This window comes from Mauremys mutica, chromosome 2 (assembly GCF_020497125.1).
Source record: "Mauremys mutica isolate MM-2020 ecotype Southern chromosome 2, ASM2049712v1, whole genome shotgun sequence".
Classification (NCBI taxonomy): domain Eukaryota; kingdom Metazoa; phylum Chordata; order Testudines; family Geoemydidae; genus Mauremys; species Mauremys mutica.
In genome coordinates, this window is record NC_059073.1 from 295740955 (window position 1) to 295760683 (window position 19729).

Sequence of the window (19729 nt, forward strand, 5' to 3'; positions counted from 1 at the left end):
GGACTGTCGCTATAAAATCGGGACATCTGGTCACCCTAGCACCCCCCCAGGGAGTGGCGGGGCCCCACCCGTGAAGCGGAGCTCAGTTCTAGTTCAGGCCCAGCTGCTTACAAACGAACGGTAGGTGGGGTTAACATGCAGCCGGATTTCTCCGGACATCTCAGGCTTTCTGGTTCTTAAATTGCCATCCGGGATTTTTAACATTTTAAAAATTCCTCCTGGGAAAATACGGACGTACGGTAACGCTATGGGTACAAAAATCCATAGTGTGGCACAGCCCTTACATCCGAACTTGGTGCAGGGAGCCGGTGGCTAAGAGACGAAAGGCTCCTTTTTACATGTTTTGTTTTGAGTCATCCCGGCCGGGGCCCTGCCTGCGGGATGCGCGGCTACAGCCTCGCTTGGGGCGAGTCGGCTGGTCCCAGCATCCGCCCACAGGTCCGGGTGACCCCAGGGCGCGGCGCGGGCCCTGGCTTGGGGCGGAGATGGCGCAGCTCCGGCTGCTCTGCACAGGGGAGGTGCGGCCCTTCAGGCGGCCTTTTCCCGAAGCACGTTGCGAGCCCAGCGGTGCCAGCTCTGGGGTGGAGGCACCCGCGGCTCCCTGAGTGGCACGCGGGGGAGCGGGGGGTAAATCCGGGCCCAGCGCCCGCCTGCAGGAGGCGGGTCCGGGCAGTGCCCGGGGGGGGGGGGTCGTCTCCGTCTCCCCCTCCCCCTCCCCGTCCCCGTCCCCGTCCCCCAGCCCCATTGCAGCGAGTTAAGCGGCTCTGACGCGCCTGGGTCCGACTCCGCGAAACCTCCCCCGGCCCGGAGGAGCCGCTGGGAGCGGCAGCTACAAAGCCGCGGCCGGAGCGGATGGCGGGGCCCAGGGCCGAGGCCACGGCGATGGGCGCAGGAGGCTCCGCTCAGGTAGCGCTGGCCCCGGGCAGCCCCAGCCCACGTGGCCCTGGCGGTGAACGGGGGGGGGCACAGTGACCCCAGCGCCGCGGAGACACGCTGCGGCCCAGGCCCCCCCGCAGTCCCGGGAGGGGCCATGGCCCGCCCCGCTCAGCCGGGGGTCCCGGGCCCCTCCCCGCCGCCCGCGCCCGCCATCTGCTTGGGGGCAGCCGGTCTCGGGCGGCGGCGGCGGCGGCCACCATCTTAGCTAGGGCAGCCCCGCCCTCCGCGGGGGGGCACCTGGGGGGGAGGCGGGAGGGGGGGGCTGCCCGTCAGTGTGAGGAAAACCCCCAGGCCCAGGGGAGTGGAGATGGGGGGGGGCATCCCCGGGAGGCAGGAGGGAGGGGGGGCCTGCCCCTCAGTGTGAGGAAAACCCCCAGGCCCAGGGGAGTGGAGATGGGGGGGGGGATCCCCGGGAGGCAGGAGGGAGGGGGGGCCTGCCCCTCAGTGTGAGGAAAACCCCCAGGCCCAGGGGAGTGGAGATGGGGGGGGGGATCCCCGGGAGGCAGGAGGGAGGGGGGCCTGCCCCTCAGTGTGAGGAAAACCCCCAGGCCCAGGGGAGTGGAGATGGGGGGGGGGATCCCCGGGAGGCAGGAGGGAGGGGGGGCCTGCCCCTCAGTGTGAGGAAAACCCCCAGGCCCAGGGGAGTGGAGATGGGGGGGGGGATCCCCGGGAGGCAGGAGGGAGGGGGGGCCTGCCCCTCAGTGTTAGGAAAACCCCCAGGCCCAGGGGAGTGGAGATGGGGGGGGGATCCCCGGGAGGCAGGAGGGAGGGGGGGCCTGCCCCTCAGTGTGAGGAAAACCCCCAGGTCCAGGGGAGTGGAGATGGGGGGGGGGATCCCCGGAAGGCAGGAGGGAGGGGGGGCCTGCCCCTCAGTGTGAGGAAAACCCCCAGGCCCAGGGGAGTGGAGATGGGGGGGGGGGATCCCCGGGAGGCAGGAGGGAGGGGGGGCCTGCCCCTCAGTGTGAGGAAAACCCCCAGGTCCAGGGGAGTGGAGATGGGGGGGGGGGATCCCCGGGAGGCAGGAGGGAGGGGGGGCCTGCCCCTCAGTGTGAGGAAAACCCCCAGGCCCAGGGGAGTGGAGATGGGGGGGGGGGATCCCCGGGAGGAATGGGCAGGAGCGCTGGGGGGCACCCGGGAGGAGGAGGCAGGAGTGTGGGAGAGGAGTGCAGGGGGCCTGCCCCTCAGTGTGAGGAAAACCCCCAGGCCCAGGGGAGTGGAGATGGGGGGGATCCCCTCCCCCGCGCCGGAGGAGCCCAGGCAGCCCCTGAGGCCGGGCCGGTCTCTGGGTTCCGGGGGCGCTGGCGGTTCTCTCAGCGCCTGTCTCAGGACACTCGTGTTTCTCTGAAATCCCCAGCTCCTGGGTCTGTGCCTGGGTAGCCCGGCTCTGGGGAGAGGCCTGACCCCAGAACCCCCGAGAGCTGGGAGGGCGGGCGAGATGCCCCCGGGCAGGGTGGTTTTAACGTCTCCTGGCTTGGGGCCTGCGGCTCTGGCCATGACGTCAGTGGGGGCTTTGCTCCGGCCGTACCCAGGGGAAGCCCCCCGGGGGCGCTGGGACAGGACGGGAGTGAAATGGACAAGCGCCGGATTTCTCCTCTCCTGAGATCAGGCTCCAGCTCTGGGCACAAACAAAATCAGGTCAGGAGTCTGGCACCAGCCCCTGGTGGACACTGGTCCACATCCCAAGTGGGAGTCTCCTCTCTCTGCCCGGCACAACGCCCTGGCTCCGCTCCTCATTCACCCTGGGGCACACGCCACCTTGTCCACCAAGGAGGAACTTCCCAAGCCGCAGCCAGGGCAGGCTGGCGTAGGTGTGTGACTCCCAGCAGGGTTAGCCAGGCATGAAAGGCTCCTCCCTTCCAGCCTTGTTCCAGCTTTACCCCCAGAGCTTTGTCCAAGCTTGTCATTCAGAGGACTAATTAGTGGCTGCTAATTATTAATAATTATTAAATGCATTAGATTTAAATCCAGAAACCAAGATACCGGGGGCTCAGTGGGCCCCTGTGCAGGCAGCGTGAGGATGGGACTTCAAAGGGGTTTGGAACCAGTGCGAGTTCCTGACCTAGGGCCGCGGGCTCTAACCCTAATGCCAATTCCTAGCAGCCACCTGGGGGGTTTCGCCGGTAGCTCTCCCAGTGCTTCACGAAGGGGTTTGCAATGTTGTTGCAGGTGCCGGTGGCGTTCGAGGACGTCGCGGTCTATTTCTCCCTGGAGGAGTGGGCAGCGTTGGCCAAATGGCAGAGGGAGCTGTACCGGGACGTGATGAAGGAGAATTACGAGCTGGTGGCTTCATTGGGTAAGGCTCCTTTCCCACTCTTCTCTCAGGGCCGGGGGTCTGGGACAGAGTCAGAGGATGTCAGAGCAGGTCAGTGCACATGTCACTGAGGCTCAGAAGAATCTCAGACCCTGGAAATGCTGTGCTCTTCCCCCCCCCCCCCCCCAGGGCTCTTGGCCCTGTAGCTAGAAGGGTTTATGTTGGACAGCAGAGATTCTCAGGGGTCTGTGCTTACTTGCTGGGCTGCTTGTGGAGTAAAGGTACCGCAGAATCAGGCCCATAGACCTGATCACAAATTGCTCTTCATAAGCCAGGGTGAACCCGCAGCCAGGAAACCTACTCAGCCTGAGTTCATCACTCACCAGGCTGCAATTCTCTGCCCCCTGCACAGGGCATCCTGCTGTCAAACCTGAGATCATCTGCCAGATGGAGCGAGGGGAAGAGCCGTGTGTGGGGAATCCCTGGGGCTGGAAAGACAGAAGCACAGCCCAGAACTCCTGCTCAGGTGAGTCATGAAAACGCCAAGAGCTGGGGGAGAGATGGAGGGATGGGCTCAGACCCAGGGAAACTGCTCCAGGACAAAGAATGTTTCAAACAGTGGCTGGCTTTCCTGGGCCCTGGAGGCAGCTGGGATCACTCGTAGGTGACATTGGAAAAGCCCAGAGAAGGGCAGGGAAGATGGCAAGGGGTCTGAGCAGGTATGGGAGAGCTGTCAAAACTGGGTTATTCCTATGGGAAGAGTTAAAGTGGAGTAAGGCCTTGTCTACACTAAACAATTAAGTCGACTTAAGTTATGTCAATGTACAGCCGCTGCAGGAATTAAACCACTGTTGTGTGTCCACACGACGCTCCTTGTGTCTGCAGTGTGCATCCACACTAGCAGTGCTTGCATCGACACAGAGAGCAGTGCACTGGGGGTGGCTATCCCACTGTGCAACTCACCACCATCTAGTGCGCGATGTTCTGGGAAGGGTTTGCAGTGCCTCATGGGCAAGAAACAGTCACGTAGGGGTGAGATGGAATATGGGTTCAGCATCCCATGATGCAGTTTTCTCCATCCCGTCATTCCATGGGTATCCTGTTAGGTTTCACATTTTTTTCCGGCAAGCCTGCGTGTCCGCCATCTCTGTGAGAATCATGGATCCTGCGCTGCTCTTCAGTATTGTGCTGAGCGTTATGAACACAACACGTCTGATCCTGCAGTATTTCCAGAGCTGCGAGGAGTATGACCATTCCTTGCAGGCTGCCTTGCTGTGTGCCATGGAAAGAAACAATTCAAGATTGCTGTTGGCATTTACAGAGCAGCTGCACGCGGCAGACTGCTGGTTCTGGACCCGAGAAACAAGCAATGACTGGTGGGATCGTATTGTTATGCAGATGTGGGATGACGAGCAGTGGCTGCAGAGTTTTTGGGTGCACAAGGCCACATTCCTGGAACTGTGCGGAGCTCGCCCCAGCCCTCCAGCTCAGGGACACCAAAATGAGAGCGGCGCTCACGGTGGAAAAGTGAGTGGTGATCACTGTGTGGAAACTTGCAATGCCAGATTGCTATCAATCAGTCGGGAATCAATTTGGAGTTGGGAAATCCACCGTGGGTGTTGCTGTGATGAAAGCGTGCAGGGCCGTTCATCACATCCTTCTACAAAGGACAGTGACTCTGGGCAATGTGCAGGAAATAGTGCATGGTTTTGCAGCATTGGGGTTCCCAAACTGAGGGGGGCCATCGATGGCGCACACACATCCCTATTTTGGCCCCAGACCACCTTGCGACGGAGTACGTCACAGAAAGGGATCCTTTTCCATGGCATTACAAGCGCTGGTGGATCACCGGGATTGTTTCCCGGCATCAGCGTGGGCTGGTTAGGGAAGGTGCATGACGCACACCTCTTTAGGAACACAGACTTGTGCAGAAGGCTTCAAGCAGGGACTTTTTCCCAGACCAGAGGATTACCACTGGGGATGTGATCCTGGGAGACCCAGCCTACGCCTTTCTACCATGGCTCACGAAGCCATACGCTGGCCACCTCGACAGCAGCAAAGAGAGCTTCAACAACAGGCTTGGCAGGTGCTGAATGTTGAATGTGCCTTTGGCCATTTGAACGGGCGCTGGTGCTGTTTACTCATGAGATTAAACCTCAGTGAAGACAGTGTCCCCATGGTCATAGCTGCCTGCTGTGCGCTTCATAATATCTGTGAAGCAAAGGGGGGGAAGTTTCCACGGGGTGGAGTGCAGAGGTGCATCGGCTGTCTGCTGATTTTTGAATAGCCAGTTACCACAGCTATAAGAAGAGCTCAACGGGGAGCTATGCGTCTCAGGGAGGCTTTGAAGGCGCATTTTAACAATGAACCACGGTAATGTGTGGTGCTGTGCCTAGCATCGTTTATTTTTACCCTCGTATGAACCTTGTAATGAAGGCCGTGTGCGCTAATATAACATCGCAAATGCACTTACTGCTATTATCTCTGAATGTTAGCTGTAGCCATTGTCATGTCGGACACAAATAAAGGTGAATTAAGTTTCCATAAATGGACTTTTTTATTTCACATCCATGCAAACATACCTATTAAAACCCAAAAGAAACAGGGAAAAGTATAGTAGAACCTAAGAGTTACGAACACCAGCGTTATGAATTGACCATTCAGCCACACACCTCATTTGGAACCAGAAGCACATGATCAGGCAGCAGCAGAGACAAAAAAAGAAAAGAAAATACAGTATAATACAGTGAAAGCTGCATTATCTGGCACTTCACCAACTGGAAAGCTCTAGAAACTGGCATTTCTGAGCTTCATTATAGGCTGGTTTATAGTCCTGTTAGCTCCCTACCGGGCTCCAGATGGCTCCCCGGAAGTGGCAAAGTGTCCCTGCTGCTCCTAGGCAGAGGAACGGCCACGAGGGGTTCAGAAGGTGGGAGCGGGTACGTGGTGCAAGTGAGGAAGTTTGGGTGTGGGAGGGGGCTCGGGGCAGGGGTTGGAGTGCGGAGCGGGATGTTGGATCCAGGCGGCACTCACCTCAGGCGGCTCCCCACAAGCAGCGACATGTCCCTGCTGCTCCTAGGGGGAGGTGGGGCTAGGCACCTCTGCGTGCTGCCCCCGCCTCACCCCGAACGCTGGCCCCGCAGCTCCCGTTGGCCGGGAGCTACCCAAGGTGAGCACCCCCCAGATCCAGCAACACGGACTCCCTCCCGCATGCCAGCCCCCTGCCTTGATCCCCCTCCTGCAGCCAAAGTGCTCATTTTGAGTTGATACTGTTTGGTTACATGAGGTAGAGCTGTCCTTTGTGTCGTAATATGCTAGAAGTGGGTTAAAGGATAGAAATGTACAAGACTAGCTGTGTTGGCATCTGCTTCGTTGTCCCTCGTGAAGCTACGCAGTGGGGCCCCGTGGAACAGCGTTAATGCGCCCAGAGATTTCATGGGAATCCTCCAGAGAGAGCTCGAGGAAGCTGTCCTGGAGGTACTTGCCAGTCCTCTGCGGAAGGGTCCTTGGCAGAGCTGCTTTGTTCCTTCCCCCACTGTAGGAAACTTTTCCCCACGAATTGGCAATAACTTGTGCAGGGAGCAAAGTGGCACGTAGGCGACCAGCGTAGGGACCAGTCTGAAGCCACATGCATGCAGGAGATGCAACCTTGCTTCCCTCAGAAGTGCGATATTGGCGTCAATGACCCCCGCCTATGGAAAATGGTCGGAGAATTTACAATATTGTCCCTAGTCGTTTGCTGTGATCCCCTTAAACTGCCTAGACCCTTTGCCCCATCTTAACCACCCTCTCTCTCCCCCCAGGCCGAACTCACCAGGTTTAGGGCATTTGCTCAGCTGTGTGCTTGCCAAAGGACAGTGAGAAAGTGCTCCAATGATTCAGTGCTGTGAGTGCACTAACAGTCATGCCTCCGTTTATTGTGCTTCTGCAGATGTGGCCGTTAGGGGAACCCCCTACACCAGGCCTGCACAACATGGGCCCGCGGAGCCTCACTGTGCGGCCGCGGGGGGATTCTGAATCCCCCACACACAGCGCTCTGCGGGCAGCCCAGAGCCCTTTGAATCCCAGCTGGCCGGGAGTCAGAGGGCTCTGGGCTGCCTGCAGCCGTGGGGAGCCCAGAGCCCTTTGAATCCCAGCTGCAGCCAGGAATCAGAGGACTCTGCGCTGCCCGCAGCCGTGGGGAGCCCAGAGCCCTTTGAATCCCAGCTGGCCGGGAGTCAGAGGGCTCTGGGCTGCCTGCAGCCGCGGGGAGCCCAGAGCCCTTTAAATCCCAGCCGCGGCCGGGAATCAAAGGGCTCTGCGCTGCCCGCAGCCGTGGGGAGCCCAGAGCCCTTTAAATCCCAGCCACGGCCGGGAATCAAAGGGCTCTGGGTTGGCCGCAGCGGAGGGCAGCCCAGAGCCCTTTGAATCCTGGCCCGCGACCGCTGATTGCCTCCTCCACGGACCCCTGCCCTAACTGCCCCCCAGGACTCCCACCCCCTATCTAACACAGCTGGTCCTTGTCTCCTGATATCCCTCTCCCAGGACCCCACCCCCTATCTAAATGCCGCTGCTCCTTGTCCCCCGATTGCCCCCTCCCGAGACCCCTGCTCCTAACTGCCCCTTGGGACCCCACCCCCTATCTAAATGCCGCTGCTCCTTGTCCCCCGATTGCCCCCTCCCGAGACCCCAGCCCCTTGGGACCCCAGCCCCTATCTAAGCCTCCCTTCTCCTTGTTCCCAACTGCCCCCTCCTGCGATCCCCCCCAACTTCCCCTCAGGACCCCACCCCCACCTGTCCCCTGATGAACCCCTGAGACTCCCATGCCTGTCCAACTGCTGCCTGTCCCCTGACTGCCCCCTGAACCTCTGCCCCATCCAACCCCCCCTGCTCCTTGTCCCTTGACTGCCCCCCGGAACCCCCTACCCCTTCTCCAACCCCCAGCCCCCTTACCGTGCCACTCAGACCAGCGTGTCTGGCTCCGTGCAGCTCCAGACACGTTGCTGCCATGCTCCCCGATGGAGCCCACAGCCCTCTCCCACCCCCAGCACCTGCCTTCCAGATTTGAACACCTCAAAATTCAGGAGTGCTCAAGCTCGGTTTGGGCAGCTGTTACTTCATTTCTCCCAAATCAAATATACTGATCCACTGTAACTTGCTGTAGAAAAAGTAGGATAAAATTGAGCAAGAAATGCTTATTAGGACTGGAATTGCTATTTTCAACAGCCATTGCCTTTTTGTTTGTTTGAAAGGAAGACAGTGAGATTGCATTGGCAAATTCCCCATAGAAAGAAAGAGTGGAACAAAAGAATAATAAAGGCACCTCAACTTTTCCTCATTTATGGAGGACAGTCTTATAATATGCATCCAGATATCCTCCAATCACACAAGCTGAAAATTGTTCCACTTTACTGCAGCTCTGTAACCATATGGGAACCAATCCTGTCTGTGTTTTGTGCACATCCAAAATTCCTGCTGAATGACGCACCCTGGGAGCGAGTTACTAGTGACCCAGGGCTGGGGTGGCAGAAGGTGGGGGGGGCACTGGTGGGGGGGAGCCCAGGGCTGGGGCAGCAGCGGGGTGGGGGGAGGGCACTGGTGGGGAGGAAAGGGGGAAGCCCAGCGCTGGGGCGGCAGGGGGTCAGTGGGGGGAGAGCCCAGGATTGGGGCAGCAGGGAGATACAGGGGGGAGCCCAGGGCTGGAACGGGGGGCAGCCAATTTTTTTTTTTTGCTTGGGGCAGCAAAAAACCTAGAGCCGGCCCTGCCGGGTTCCCCCAGCCGCCGGAGCCCCAGGCCCTTTAATTTGCCCCTGAGGGCTCCCAGCCACCCCTTCAGCTGGGAGCCCCTGGTTGATTTAAAATCAAAACCTCCCCACCCCCAACCTTCCTTTTCGGCCCACAGCTGTTTTGGTGGGGTGGCGCTGGGGAAGGAGGGTTTGTTTCCGCAGGGCTGGGCGGCCCTGGGGCGGGGTGTTTCTGCGGGGCCGGGAGGTTTCGGCCCTCAGCTGTTTTCTTTGGAGAAATGTGGCCCTCGCCGCTTTACGAGTTGTGCAGGCCTGCCCTACGCACTGGGGGAGAAACTCCGCCAGATAAGGAAGTGATCCAGGAGGAGCAAGGAGGACATGTTTTTGGAGGTGCTCCAATCCTCTGATACTGCAGATCAAGAATACAAGGCATGGAAAGAGACAGTTAATGAAGTTTAAAAATAGGTAGGACAGGAAGCAGGGCCAGGAGCGAATTTTAGTGGTCCAGGAGCAGATGATAAAAGTGATGGAGGAGCAAACGGAGATGTTGAAGTCCCTAATCACACAACAGGCAGAACACATGCGTGTTCAGACACACACCCTACAACTGTACAGAACTGCTTGCTATGTCCTCCCCAGACTCCCACATATTCCTTACATCTTCTCTGCCCATCGCAGTACCTCTTTCATTCCACCCCTTCAGACAGCTTCCCAAACGATAGCTGGAGTTACCCAGCTATGAGAGCCTCCATCACAAGAGTGCTCCTCTCAGTATTCTGTCCTTTTCAACAAAGCGTTTTCTCTGTGTTGGTTATTACTGTTTAAGGAAAAAAATACTCCGTGAAAGATAATCCATCTTTGTGTCTCCTACACACCGTGGTTGCTGCTGGAATTAATACACAGGGGCAACTGGCACATTTGCAGACTACGCATCGTGGTCAGGAAGCAATCATCAACATTTTCATTCAAGGCGGCAAGTTAACCAAGCATGGCAGAATGCTTTATAGAAAGACACATTACTGGAGCTTATTGGCAAAAAGGTGCCTCAAAGCCTCCCTGATTCCAGTAACACCTCTCCCGCCCCCCTCCCCCCCCCCGTTGTGCCCCTTTAATAGCCCTGGTATCTGGCTGCTCAAAATCAGCTACCAGGCAATCCGCCTCCACACTCCACCCCAGGGGGAAATTTTCACCCTTAGCCTCAAAAATATTATGCAGCACTCAGCAGGCTGCTGTGACCATTGGAATATTTTCCTCTTTTAGGTCTAACCTGTGATTAAGACAGCGTCAGCGAGCTTTTAATCTGCCAAATGCACATTCAAGAGTCATTCTGCACATGCTCAGCCTATTCTTGAAGTGCTCCTTGCTGCTGTCTAGGTTTTCTGTGTAAGGCTTCATGAGCTCTGGGAGTAAGGGGTACGTTGGGTCTCCCAGGATCACTGGGCATTTCAATATCTCCCATTGGAATCTTCTGGTCTGGAAAGAAAGTCCCTGCTTGCAGCTTTCTGTACAAGCCAGTGTTCCCGAACATGCATGCATCATGCACCTTCCTGGACCACCCCGCATTGACGTCAGTGATCCACAAGCGCCTGCAATACCGTAGAGAAGTAGCCCTTTCTATTGATGTACTCTGCCACAAGATGGTCCGGGGCCAAAATTGTGATATGCCTTCCATCTATCGCCCCGCCACAGTTAGGGAATCCTATTGCTGCAAAGCCATCTATTATTTCATGCACATTTCAAGTGTCACAGTCCATAGCAGGATACAATTAATGGCCTTGCACACTTAAATGTGAACGGAACGCCCATGGTGGACTTCCTGTCTCAAACTGATACGCAACTGACCAGTGGCAGTCTGGAGTTGCCAGCTTCCACACAGTGATTGCCACACGTTTCTCCACTGAGAGGGCAGCTCTCTTTTTGGTGTCCTTACGCCGCAGGGCTGGGGTGAACTCTGCACACAATTCCAGGAAGCTGGCTTTGCACATCCGAAAGTTCTGCAGCCACTGCTCATCATCCCAGACCTGCATAACGATGCGATTCCCACCATGCAGTGCTTGTTTCCTGAGCTCAATGGCAACAGTCCCCTGTGTGCAACTGCTCCGTGAATGCCGAAAGTAATCTAGGGTTGTTTCTTTTCATGGCACACAGCAGGGCAGGTACCGTGGATTCCTGTTCAGATTTAAAGCTCATGAGATACTGCATGATCAGCCACATTGTGTTCATAACCCTGACTGCAAGAGTAAAGAGCAGTGCAGGATCCATGCTTTCAGGCAGAGATGGCAGGCGCACAGTATACAGGGGCTGTTCAAAAATGGCACGAAACATAGTCAGAAGCCAGTGGAAGGATGGGACAGAAAAAACTGCATCATGGGATGTTGAGCCCACACCCACGATGCACTGCAATCCACTTCACCTTCCCACAACTCCTAGCTGCAGAAGGGGGTGAGTTGCACAGTGGAATAGCTACCCACAGTGCACTGCTTTCACTGTCGGTGCAAGAGCACCAACTGTGAACGTGTTCTGCTGACACAAGGAGCGATGTGTGAACATGCACAATCAATGTAATTATAGCGGTTTATGATCGTCAGCGTCACTCGTGTCAGCTTAACTCTGTAGTGTAGACATAACCTGAGTACTTACCAGAGGTTCCCTCCCCTGTATCAGGCTCACCAGTGCTGGACTCCTGGGAGCAGCTGGACTGCTTAGGAGTCAAAAAGAGATCCTGGCTTGTCATGACACTGGATCCCCCTGTCACCTGTCCTCCATACTCCTCCTGCTCTTCCTCCTCCAACACCTCATCCTCAGGGTTCACTCAGGTGGCCTGTGACTCCAGCTCCCCGCAAGTATCCCCAGAGCATTTTTTGGGGGGGGGTCTCCCCTGAGGATGGCATGCAGCTCCTTGTAGAAGCGGCATGTCTGCAGCTCTGCACCAGAACGACTATTTGCCTCCCTGGCCTTCCGGTACACGTGCTGCAGCATCTTGATCTTCATGCAGCACTACTGTGTGTCCCTATCGTAGTCCTTCTTCGTGTCCCGAGCAATCTGGCCGTAGATGTCGAAGTTCTTACAGCTGGATTGGAGCTGTGCCTGCACAGCCCCCTCTCTCCACAGACCTAGGAGAGCCACATCGGCCGTCTGCTCCAGGCAGGAGCGTTTGCCATGTGGAGTTGGCATGGTCAGCTGGGCAGTTGGTACGTGAGCTCTCCAGACCGAGCAAATAGGAAATGGAATTTCAAAAATTCTCAGGGCTTTAAAGAGGAGGGGTATTTACCCGTGTAACTGGCTGCCGGGCAGTGGAGTTCAAAATTGTGACCAGAACGGTCATGGTGGGACACTTCCTGGAGGCCATTAAAGTCAACGTAGGCAACACAGTGTCTACGCTGCCACCGTGTTGACCTAAGCACTGTGTGTCTCATGGAGGTGGATTTATTAGGTTGGTGTAGCAGACGAGTTAAAGCGGCAGGAGGAATATTGTAGTGTAGACACTTACACAGTTAGGTCGAGATAAGATTGACGTAAGGCAGCTAACTCTGTAGAGTAGATCAGGCCTAAGGCTGATGGGTCTGGTGAAAGCCAGCCAGCACCTCTGTCCCTACCTAGGTGTTTTCCATCCTCTGGTTCAATCCCTCGTGACTTCCCTGCACTCGGCCCATCCGAGCAATCTCGCTGTTTCACAATCAATCTAAACTGAGAGTCTCAGCAGCCCAGAGCAGACGCGGTTCACAGACACTGCTGAGTATTCCAGGGGGCTCTGAAATGTGTCCAGAGCCCTGTGCTCTGTAGTGCAAATGGCTGCGTTTGGGAGTCATTAATGCATTGCTGCATGGCTGACACCAGGGACCTCCTTAGACCTGTACAGCTTGAGCTAAAGAGTCGGGCTCTTGATCCAGTGCTTGTAACAGCCCCACAGGTCCAGCGGGGGGCGTGTAACATACTGGGGCCTGATCCCTTCGTTAGTCTGCTGGAGAAAGCAATGCTAACTTCCACCACTTGGGGTCGCTGTGGAGACTGTACTGAGCTCAGCCTCATGGCAGCAATTCGTGTTCAGTCAAATCAGTCTTTTCCCACTGGCTGTGTCTTTGCCAACAGAAACCCGAGGGAGCACTGAGACCCGCTTCTCTGCAGTTAGTGGAACCACTCCCCGAAGCGGGTAGCTTCCCAGGAGCTGAGGGCAGGGAGGTGGTTCTGTAGGCTTCTCCAAGAGACAGGTTCCTTGGGCTGCAGTTGGGAATGGAAGGAGTTTCCCTTGGTCACTAGCTCAGGAGATAACACCAGGGCTTTTCTCTCTGCAACAGATGGTGAGATGAAGGATGACGATGAGGAAGGTACTAGAACCCTGGATCTTCCCAAGACATCCCCAGGACAGACTGGAGGGGACCTCCACCAGCACTCAAGGAAAAAGCAAAGATGCAAGAGTCAGAGCAAATCACAAAAGCAGCAGAGAAATGTCATGCAAGAAAAACTCCTGCCCCTCCCCAGGCCCCAGAAAACACTGCTCCAGAGACAGGATGCAGAGCAGAGACATGGAGACAGCCAGCAGGATCAGACACACCCGGCTGCCCAGCAGGGAGAGCCCACAGGGAGGAAACCATTCACATGCCCTGAATGCGGAAGGAGCTGGGCGACGAAGGGCAGCCTCAAAATACACCAGCGAGTGCACACGGGGGAGGGGCTGTTTCCCTGCAGCCAGTGCGGGAAAAGCTTCACCGCCAAGGCCACCCTCAAAATGCACCAGCAGATCCACACGGGGGAGCGGCCCTTCGTGTGCACCGAGTGCGGCCAGGGCTTCACCGCCAAGGCCACCCTCAAAATGCACCAGCGCCTGCACCGCGGGGAGCAGCCCTTCGTGTGCACCGAGTGCGGCCAGGGCTTCACCGCCAAGGCCACCCTCAAAATGCACCAGCGCCTGCACTGCGGGGAGCGGCCCTTCGTGTGCACCGAGTGCGGCCAGGGCTTCGTTCAGAACGAATTTCTGAAAGTGCACAAGAGGCTGCACACGGGAGAACATCCGTTCCCCTGCCCCGAATGCGGGAAGCGCTTCATCAGCAAGGCTGTTCTGAAGGTGCATGGCAGGGTGCATGGCAGGGAGTGGCCGTTTCTGTGCACTGAGTGTGGGAAATGTTTCACCAGGAAAGACAACCTCAAACTGCACCAGCGGCGCCACACGGGGGAGCGCCCGTTCGCCTGCTCTCAGTGCGGGAAGAGCTTCGCCAAGAAGGGCACGCTCAGCATGCACCAGAAAAGCCATGTGCGTGAGAGGCGCTTTGCATGTGCTGAATGCAAGGAGAGCTTTGTCTCCAGCAGGGACCTCACGATGCACCAGAGGATCCACACCAGGGAGCGCTCATACATGTGCAGCCAGTGTGGGAAATGCTTCACGCAGCCAGGAAACCTCCTGACGCACCAGCGAGTGCACACGGGGGAGCGGCCATTCACCTGCACCCAGTGCGAGGAAAAGCTTCACCACCAACGGCAACCTCAAAATGCACCAGCGGATCCACACGGGGGAGCGGCCCTTCACGTGCACTGAGTGTGGAAGGGGCTTCACTGTCAAGGGGACGCTGCAAAAACACCAGAGAGTCCACACGAGGTGGAAGCAGCTCGCGTGTGCCAGCCCGAATCTGGAAGGGCTTTCCCAGCCTGTACTCCAGCAAGCCTCCCACTGACGCAGGGATCAGACCCAGGGTCCCGCCAGCCCGGCTGCTCTGACAGTGAGCAGCACCAGATGCATCGGAGGAAGGTGTAAGAATTGCACACTAGGCAAATGTAGGATAATCTGCCCCCCTACTCCTGGCCAATAGTAGGTCTCCTCCTAATCATTAGAAAGTTGCTTAAACCCTAAAGTACAAGGTTTAATATCCCTTCAAAATATCTGTTAGCATTAATTATAACTCTGGAGATCTTTGTTCAATAAATGTTTTTAACCTTTTCTAAATTCTTGCCCTTAACAGCGTCCTGCAGTGATGAGTTCCACAGTTTAATTGCACCCTGTGTGAAAGTCTTTCCTTTTTATCAGTTTGCCACTTTTTAATTCCTTTGAATGTCCCTTGTTATGTTATGACAAAGGGAGAACAGACGTTCCCCGTTGTTAGCTGTTGGCTGCGTGTGTCCCAGCTCTGTGCAGCTAGCGACCCAGGACACCACCATGGAACTGCCCACACAGAGCACAAGACTCGGTTTGTGGCAAAGGCACCCAGCCAGGTTTATTGTCGATGAAGCATGGTCCTAGCTCCCCGGATCAGTGTCTACAGGTACACTAGCACATGTATGCCCGTAACAGTGGAGCAGCTCAGTGAGCGGCAGGACTTTCCATTCCCCCCTCGGCTGGCGAAAGACACCCCCTCTGTGACCCTTCTTTCATACACTGATACAAACCAGTTACTCACGGCCCCTCCGACGTGGTTAGTGACTGCGCTTTACTTTGTACAGCAAACGTTTCTGCCCATCACCCTGTCCTTCTCTTTAGGAGGGGTCAGTGTGTCCTTGTATCATCTTAAGGGAATGCGTTTACACCACAACCCTGTATCAGGAGCTGCTGGTCCCACCCTTCTGGAAGGTGCTTGCGTGAGTGTCTTGTGCCTAGTACTTAGGAATGTGTGTGTGGTTTTGCAATACCAGCCCTGTTCTTGCCAGGTTCGGTGAACTTGCAAGCAGACGTGTTTTATAGCAGGGCCTGACTTCTGTCACAGCCTGACTTTTGCTAACTTCGCACTTTGCTTTCTATCAGCAGGGCCTGACTACTTCAGTTCAGGCCTAAGGCCTTACACCAGGCCTCATGTCTCAGGCTCTCTCTTTCTCCTACATTCCCAACCTGCCTTCTCCATCCCATTCATTATTTTATAGACTTGTCATGCTCCCTCTCCTATTCATCCCTTTTCGAAGGGAACGAGTCCAGTCTTTTCCGTTTCTCTTCAGAAGAGAATTTTCAGACCCTTGATCATTCTCTAGTTCTGGGATGGGGGCCCAGTGCCGGGCGCAGGATCCAGATGAGGCTGCACCATTGATTTATATAAAGGCATTGGAATATTTTTCCATATTTTTCTCCGTTTCTTATGCATCCAAATGTTTTGGTTGACTTGTGGATCGCAGCTGGGCATTAAACTGAGGTCTTCATTGAGCCGTCTACAATGACATCTAGGTCCCTTTTGATTACAGCTAATTTAGAGGCCTGTCAGGTGTACAGAGAGTTCATTTTTTCCCCTCCAATGTGCACTACTTTGCATTTATCGACATTAAACTCCATTTGCCATGGTGTTGCCCACTCACCCAGCTTGTTTATGTCTCTCCAAGTTCTTCAGAGTCTTCTCAAGATGTGACTAACCCAAATAACCTTGTGTCGTCTGCAAATGTTGCTACCTCGCGACTTGCCACGCTTCCCAGACCATTCGTAACTACTCTCCAACACGAGACCTGGTAGAGCACCTTGCGGCCTGGCTGTTACCTTCTGCCGTGATGAAAACTGACTATTTAGTCCTTTTTTTTTTTCTTGTCTCTTACTCAGTTTTTGATCCCTGACAATACTTTGGCCTTTCCCCTCATGATGACTTAGTTTCTCGAATAGCCTTTTATGCAGGACCTGGCTAGAAGCCTTTTGAATGTCTAAATTACATGAATTCATTTCACTTTATCCACTAATTTACTACTGTATTCAAAGAATTCTAGTAGAGTGGTAAGGCATGATTTTCCTGTCATATCATGATCTTCCAGGTGTTCTACTGTCCTCCTCTTCCTTAATTCACCTTTTTAGCCCCTGCTCATTCAGTGGACCGATTCTTTTGCAGGCTTCATCCTATTGATATACTTAAAGAATCTTATTTATTTTTATACCTTTAGCTTTTGGCTCTTCAAAAAATTTTCTGACCCTTCTGGTTTCCCTTTTACATACCACCTGCAATACGGTAACTCCTCATTTAACATCATCCTGCTTAACGTTGTTTCAGTGTTACGTCCCTGCTCAATTAGGGAACATGCTCGTTTAAAGTTGTGCAATGCTCCCTTATAACATCGTTTGGCTGCCTGCTTGTAAGATGCTGTGGAAGAGCAGCGACTTTACAAGGGAGCATTGCACAAGTTCTGCTTCTCCGCCTCCCCCCCACGCAGCGCTTAGGACTTTTGGGAGGTGGGGGAGGAGTGGAGATGCAGGGCTTCTCCGCTCCTCCCCCCCCCCCTCCCAGCACTTCGCGCTTAGGACTTTCTGGGAGGGAGGGTCAGGAACGGGGAAGCACCGTGTTGCACTTAAGACTTTGGGGGAGGGATGTGGCTGCTCCGGAGAGGAGGTGGAGTGGGGGTGGGAAGAGGTGGGCCTGGAGCATTCCTGGCAAAGTCGGCACCTGTTCTTCTCCAAGGAAGCTGCCGGTGCCGGTGCTGCTGCTGCTGCAAAGGTGCTTCCTAGTGTCCTTGCCTGCAGTGGGTTGTGCCTGTGTGGGGTAAGCCAGGGGCACTTCCCAAGCACAGTACAGTACCATACAGTATCTAATGCCTTTTGTCTGCCCCCCCAAAATTTCCTTGGACCCTAACCCCCCGCATTTACATTAAATCTTATGGGAAAATTGGATTCGTTTAACATTATTTCACTTAAAGCTGCATTTTTCAGGAACAGAGCTACAACGTTAAGTGAGGAGTTACTGTAGTTGTGAAGGATTTAGGACTGCTCCGGAGTTGATGAATACTGTATGTGACGTGGCTGTGGTGATATTCACTACACTGAGACCGTTTACAGCTGGCCCAGATTCAATCAAGTCCTGTTGGGAAAACCAGCAGGAAGACCAAAGACTGGAGATAAGATACCTCACAGAAGACACTTCAGTGGTAAAGAGACAGCACCTGACCTGCTAAGTGGGAAGCTCCTGCTTCCTTTGTTTTGCCAACATTAGGAACCCATTGATCAGAAGGACATTAAAAAGTCTCTGCCTGCCAAACAGATGTTTGTGTGTGTCACTGAAGAAGCCTGGCCTTCCATCCCGGTGCGATGAGGCTTTGGGTGAGAGATGTGTAGGCTCCTTATTGCTTTAAAATCCTTTTTCTGTTATGTTGTTCTTTGTTCCTGGATCAAATTGCTGGGGAGAGTTGAGAATCATCTTCCCCTCTTGTGTGATGGCCCAGCCCAAGTGGCCGATATTATACAGTACTTTGGTTCAAGAAGGCGAGTTTGGGTCACCCATCTAATTTCCCATTTACACTCTACAAGAAGTAGTCATTAGTGGTTCAGGGGCTGGGAAAAATCCCTTAAGAGCTCAGCCTGTGCAGTTTAACAAAAAGATTACGCTGTAGGCTTGAACGTAAAGATCTACACAGAGACAAAATCTCACATACTGAAGGGCTCTTTCATCTAGCGCAGAAAGGCAGAACAAGAACCAATGACAGGAATGTAGAGCCAGGCAAATTCAACACAAATTTAACAGTGAGGGTGACTAACCACTGGAACAAACTACCAATGAAAGTGATGGATTCTCCATCTCGATGTCGTCCAGTCCAGACTGGATTCCTTCCAGAGGACAATGTAGCCAAACACCAACGCCTGGGCTCAGCATGGGGGTGAGTGAGTGAAATTCTATGGCGTGTGCTATACAGGTCAGACTAGATGATCTAACGGTCATTTGTTGCCTCCGACTGACCTTTTTATTGCAGTCTCTCTTTCTAAAGTTTAGTGTCACCGTGTCATTTTTAGGTAGCTTAGTGCCATAGGATGTTGAACCTAATTATATTGGGGTCACTGTTATTTAGTTGCTCAGCTACTGTCCCTTGTACAGTCATAGATTGGGGCTTTAGCCGGGCAGCTGGGTTGGGGGATCCATGGATGAGGGGGTGGGGTTTGAGCTGTGGCCCGGGCTTCTGCAGGTGCATCACACACCCCTACCCCACATAGTCCCTAAGATGGCTGGGACGGGGACCTGCTGGTCTCTCTGCTCCCCTCCCCTGCACAGAGCCCAAGCCTGCTGGGCCCAGGGCACTAGGCGTTGAGCTGACCCCGCTCTGGGGCAGGTGCTGGTGCCCTTGGAGGACATTGCAGTCTCATTCTACCCGTCTGAGCAGAAGTAAGTGGCAGAATGACCGCAAGAGACTCACCGAGACAGGCAGGAGAGCAACGCGCGGGTGCCTCTGCAGGGTGAGGACGGTGATGAGTTTGCTACAATAAAGAACTTGATAGTGAGATTCTTGCTGGTCGTTGCCTGTCTCTTTGCGGTTGGACAACGAAACCTGAGCCGTCTGGGGTAAGAGAGATCCCTGACGACGGGATTCGGATATTTGCAGAAGCATGAGTGTGAGCTGTGCTGTTATTGGTGATGTTCCAAAGAGGGGCAGCTCTGTCTGGGATGGTGACTATTACTAATTGCTATTGCTATAGTGTCTAGGAGCCTTGGTCCCGGCCCAGGAGCTCGTTAGCGGCTGGGTCCCTCCCTCCGGTAACTCCCAATCTGGTATTTCCAGCTCTCGTCCCCCCAGCTACGCCCCGTCCCCTGCGGGGAGAGCCCGTCCGGCAGGGCCCTGTGGGGGGGCGCGGGGTAACTCTCGTGCCCTCCCCCGCTGCCTTGGTCCCTGCATGGTGCAGACACGGACCCCCCCAGCTACGCCCCGTCCCCTGCGGGGAGAGCCCGTCCGGCAGGGCCCCGCGGGGGTGGGGGCTGGGGGGGTGTAGGGCAGCAGCGGGGGGTGGGGGCTGGGGGGGTGCGGGGCCCCGCCGGGGTGGGGGCTGGGGGGGTGTAGGGCAGCAGCGGGGGGGGCGGGGCCCCGCGGGGGGGGCAGAAGCCGGGGGCGCGGGGTAACTCTCGTGCCCTCCCCCGCTGCCTTGGTCCCTGCGTGGTGCAGACACGGACCCCCC

At 55.5% G+C, this 19729-nt stretch overlaps 1 protein-coding gene across 5 annotated transcripts; it reads left to right on the top strand.

The window, feature by feature from the left end:
• The first annotated feature begins 366 nt into the window (after nt 1-366).
• On the top strand, nt 367-14845 carry LOC123363382 (oocyte zinc finger protein XlCOF20-like). Of its 5 annotated transcripts, none has more exons than XM_045004297.1 (4): nt 367-438; nt 3103-3229; nt 3600-3713; nt 13206-14845. In XM_045004297.1, exons 1-4 carry the CDS (start codon nt 382-384, stop codon nt 14438-14440), a joined length of 1533 nt encoding a protein of 510 aa, XP_044860232.1. In that variant the 5' UTR covers nt 367-381; the 3' UTR covers nt 14441-14845. The 5 variants fall into 5 exon arrangements, with proteins under 5 accessions (XP_044860232.1, XP_044860234.1, XP_044860233.1 ...); XM_045004299.1 differs by lacking the exon at nt 367-438 and adding an exon at nt 463-518; XM_045004298.1 differs by lacking the exon at nt 367-438 and adding an exon at nt 800-906.
• The last annotated feature ends 4884 nt before the right edge of the window (nt 14846-19729 follow it).

Coding starts and splice junctions, on each gene's coding strand:
- LOC123363382 (XM_045004296.1), top strand. CDS start 2,506: ATGGACAAGCGCCGGATTTCTCCTCTCCTGAGATCAGGCTCCAGCTCT. Junction 3,230..3,599: donor CGAGCTGGTGGCTTCATTGG/GTAAGGCTCCTT, acceptor CCCCCTGCACAG/GGCATCCTGCTGTCAAACCT. Junction 3,714..13,205: donor AGCCCAGAACTCCTGCTCAG/GTGAGTCATGAA, acceptor TCTCTGCAACAG/ATGGTGAGATGAAGGATGAC.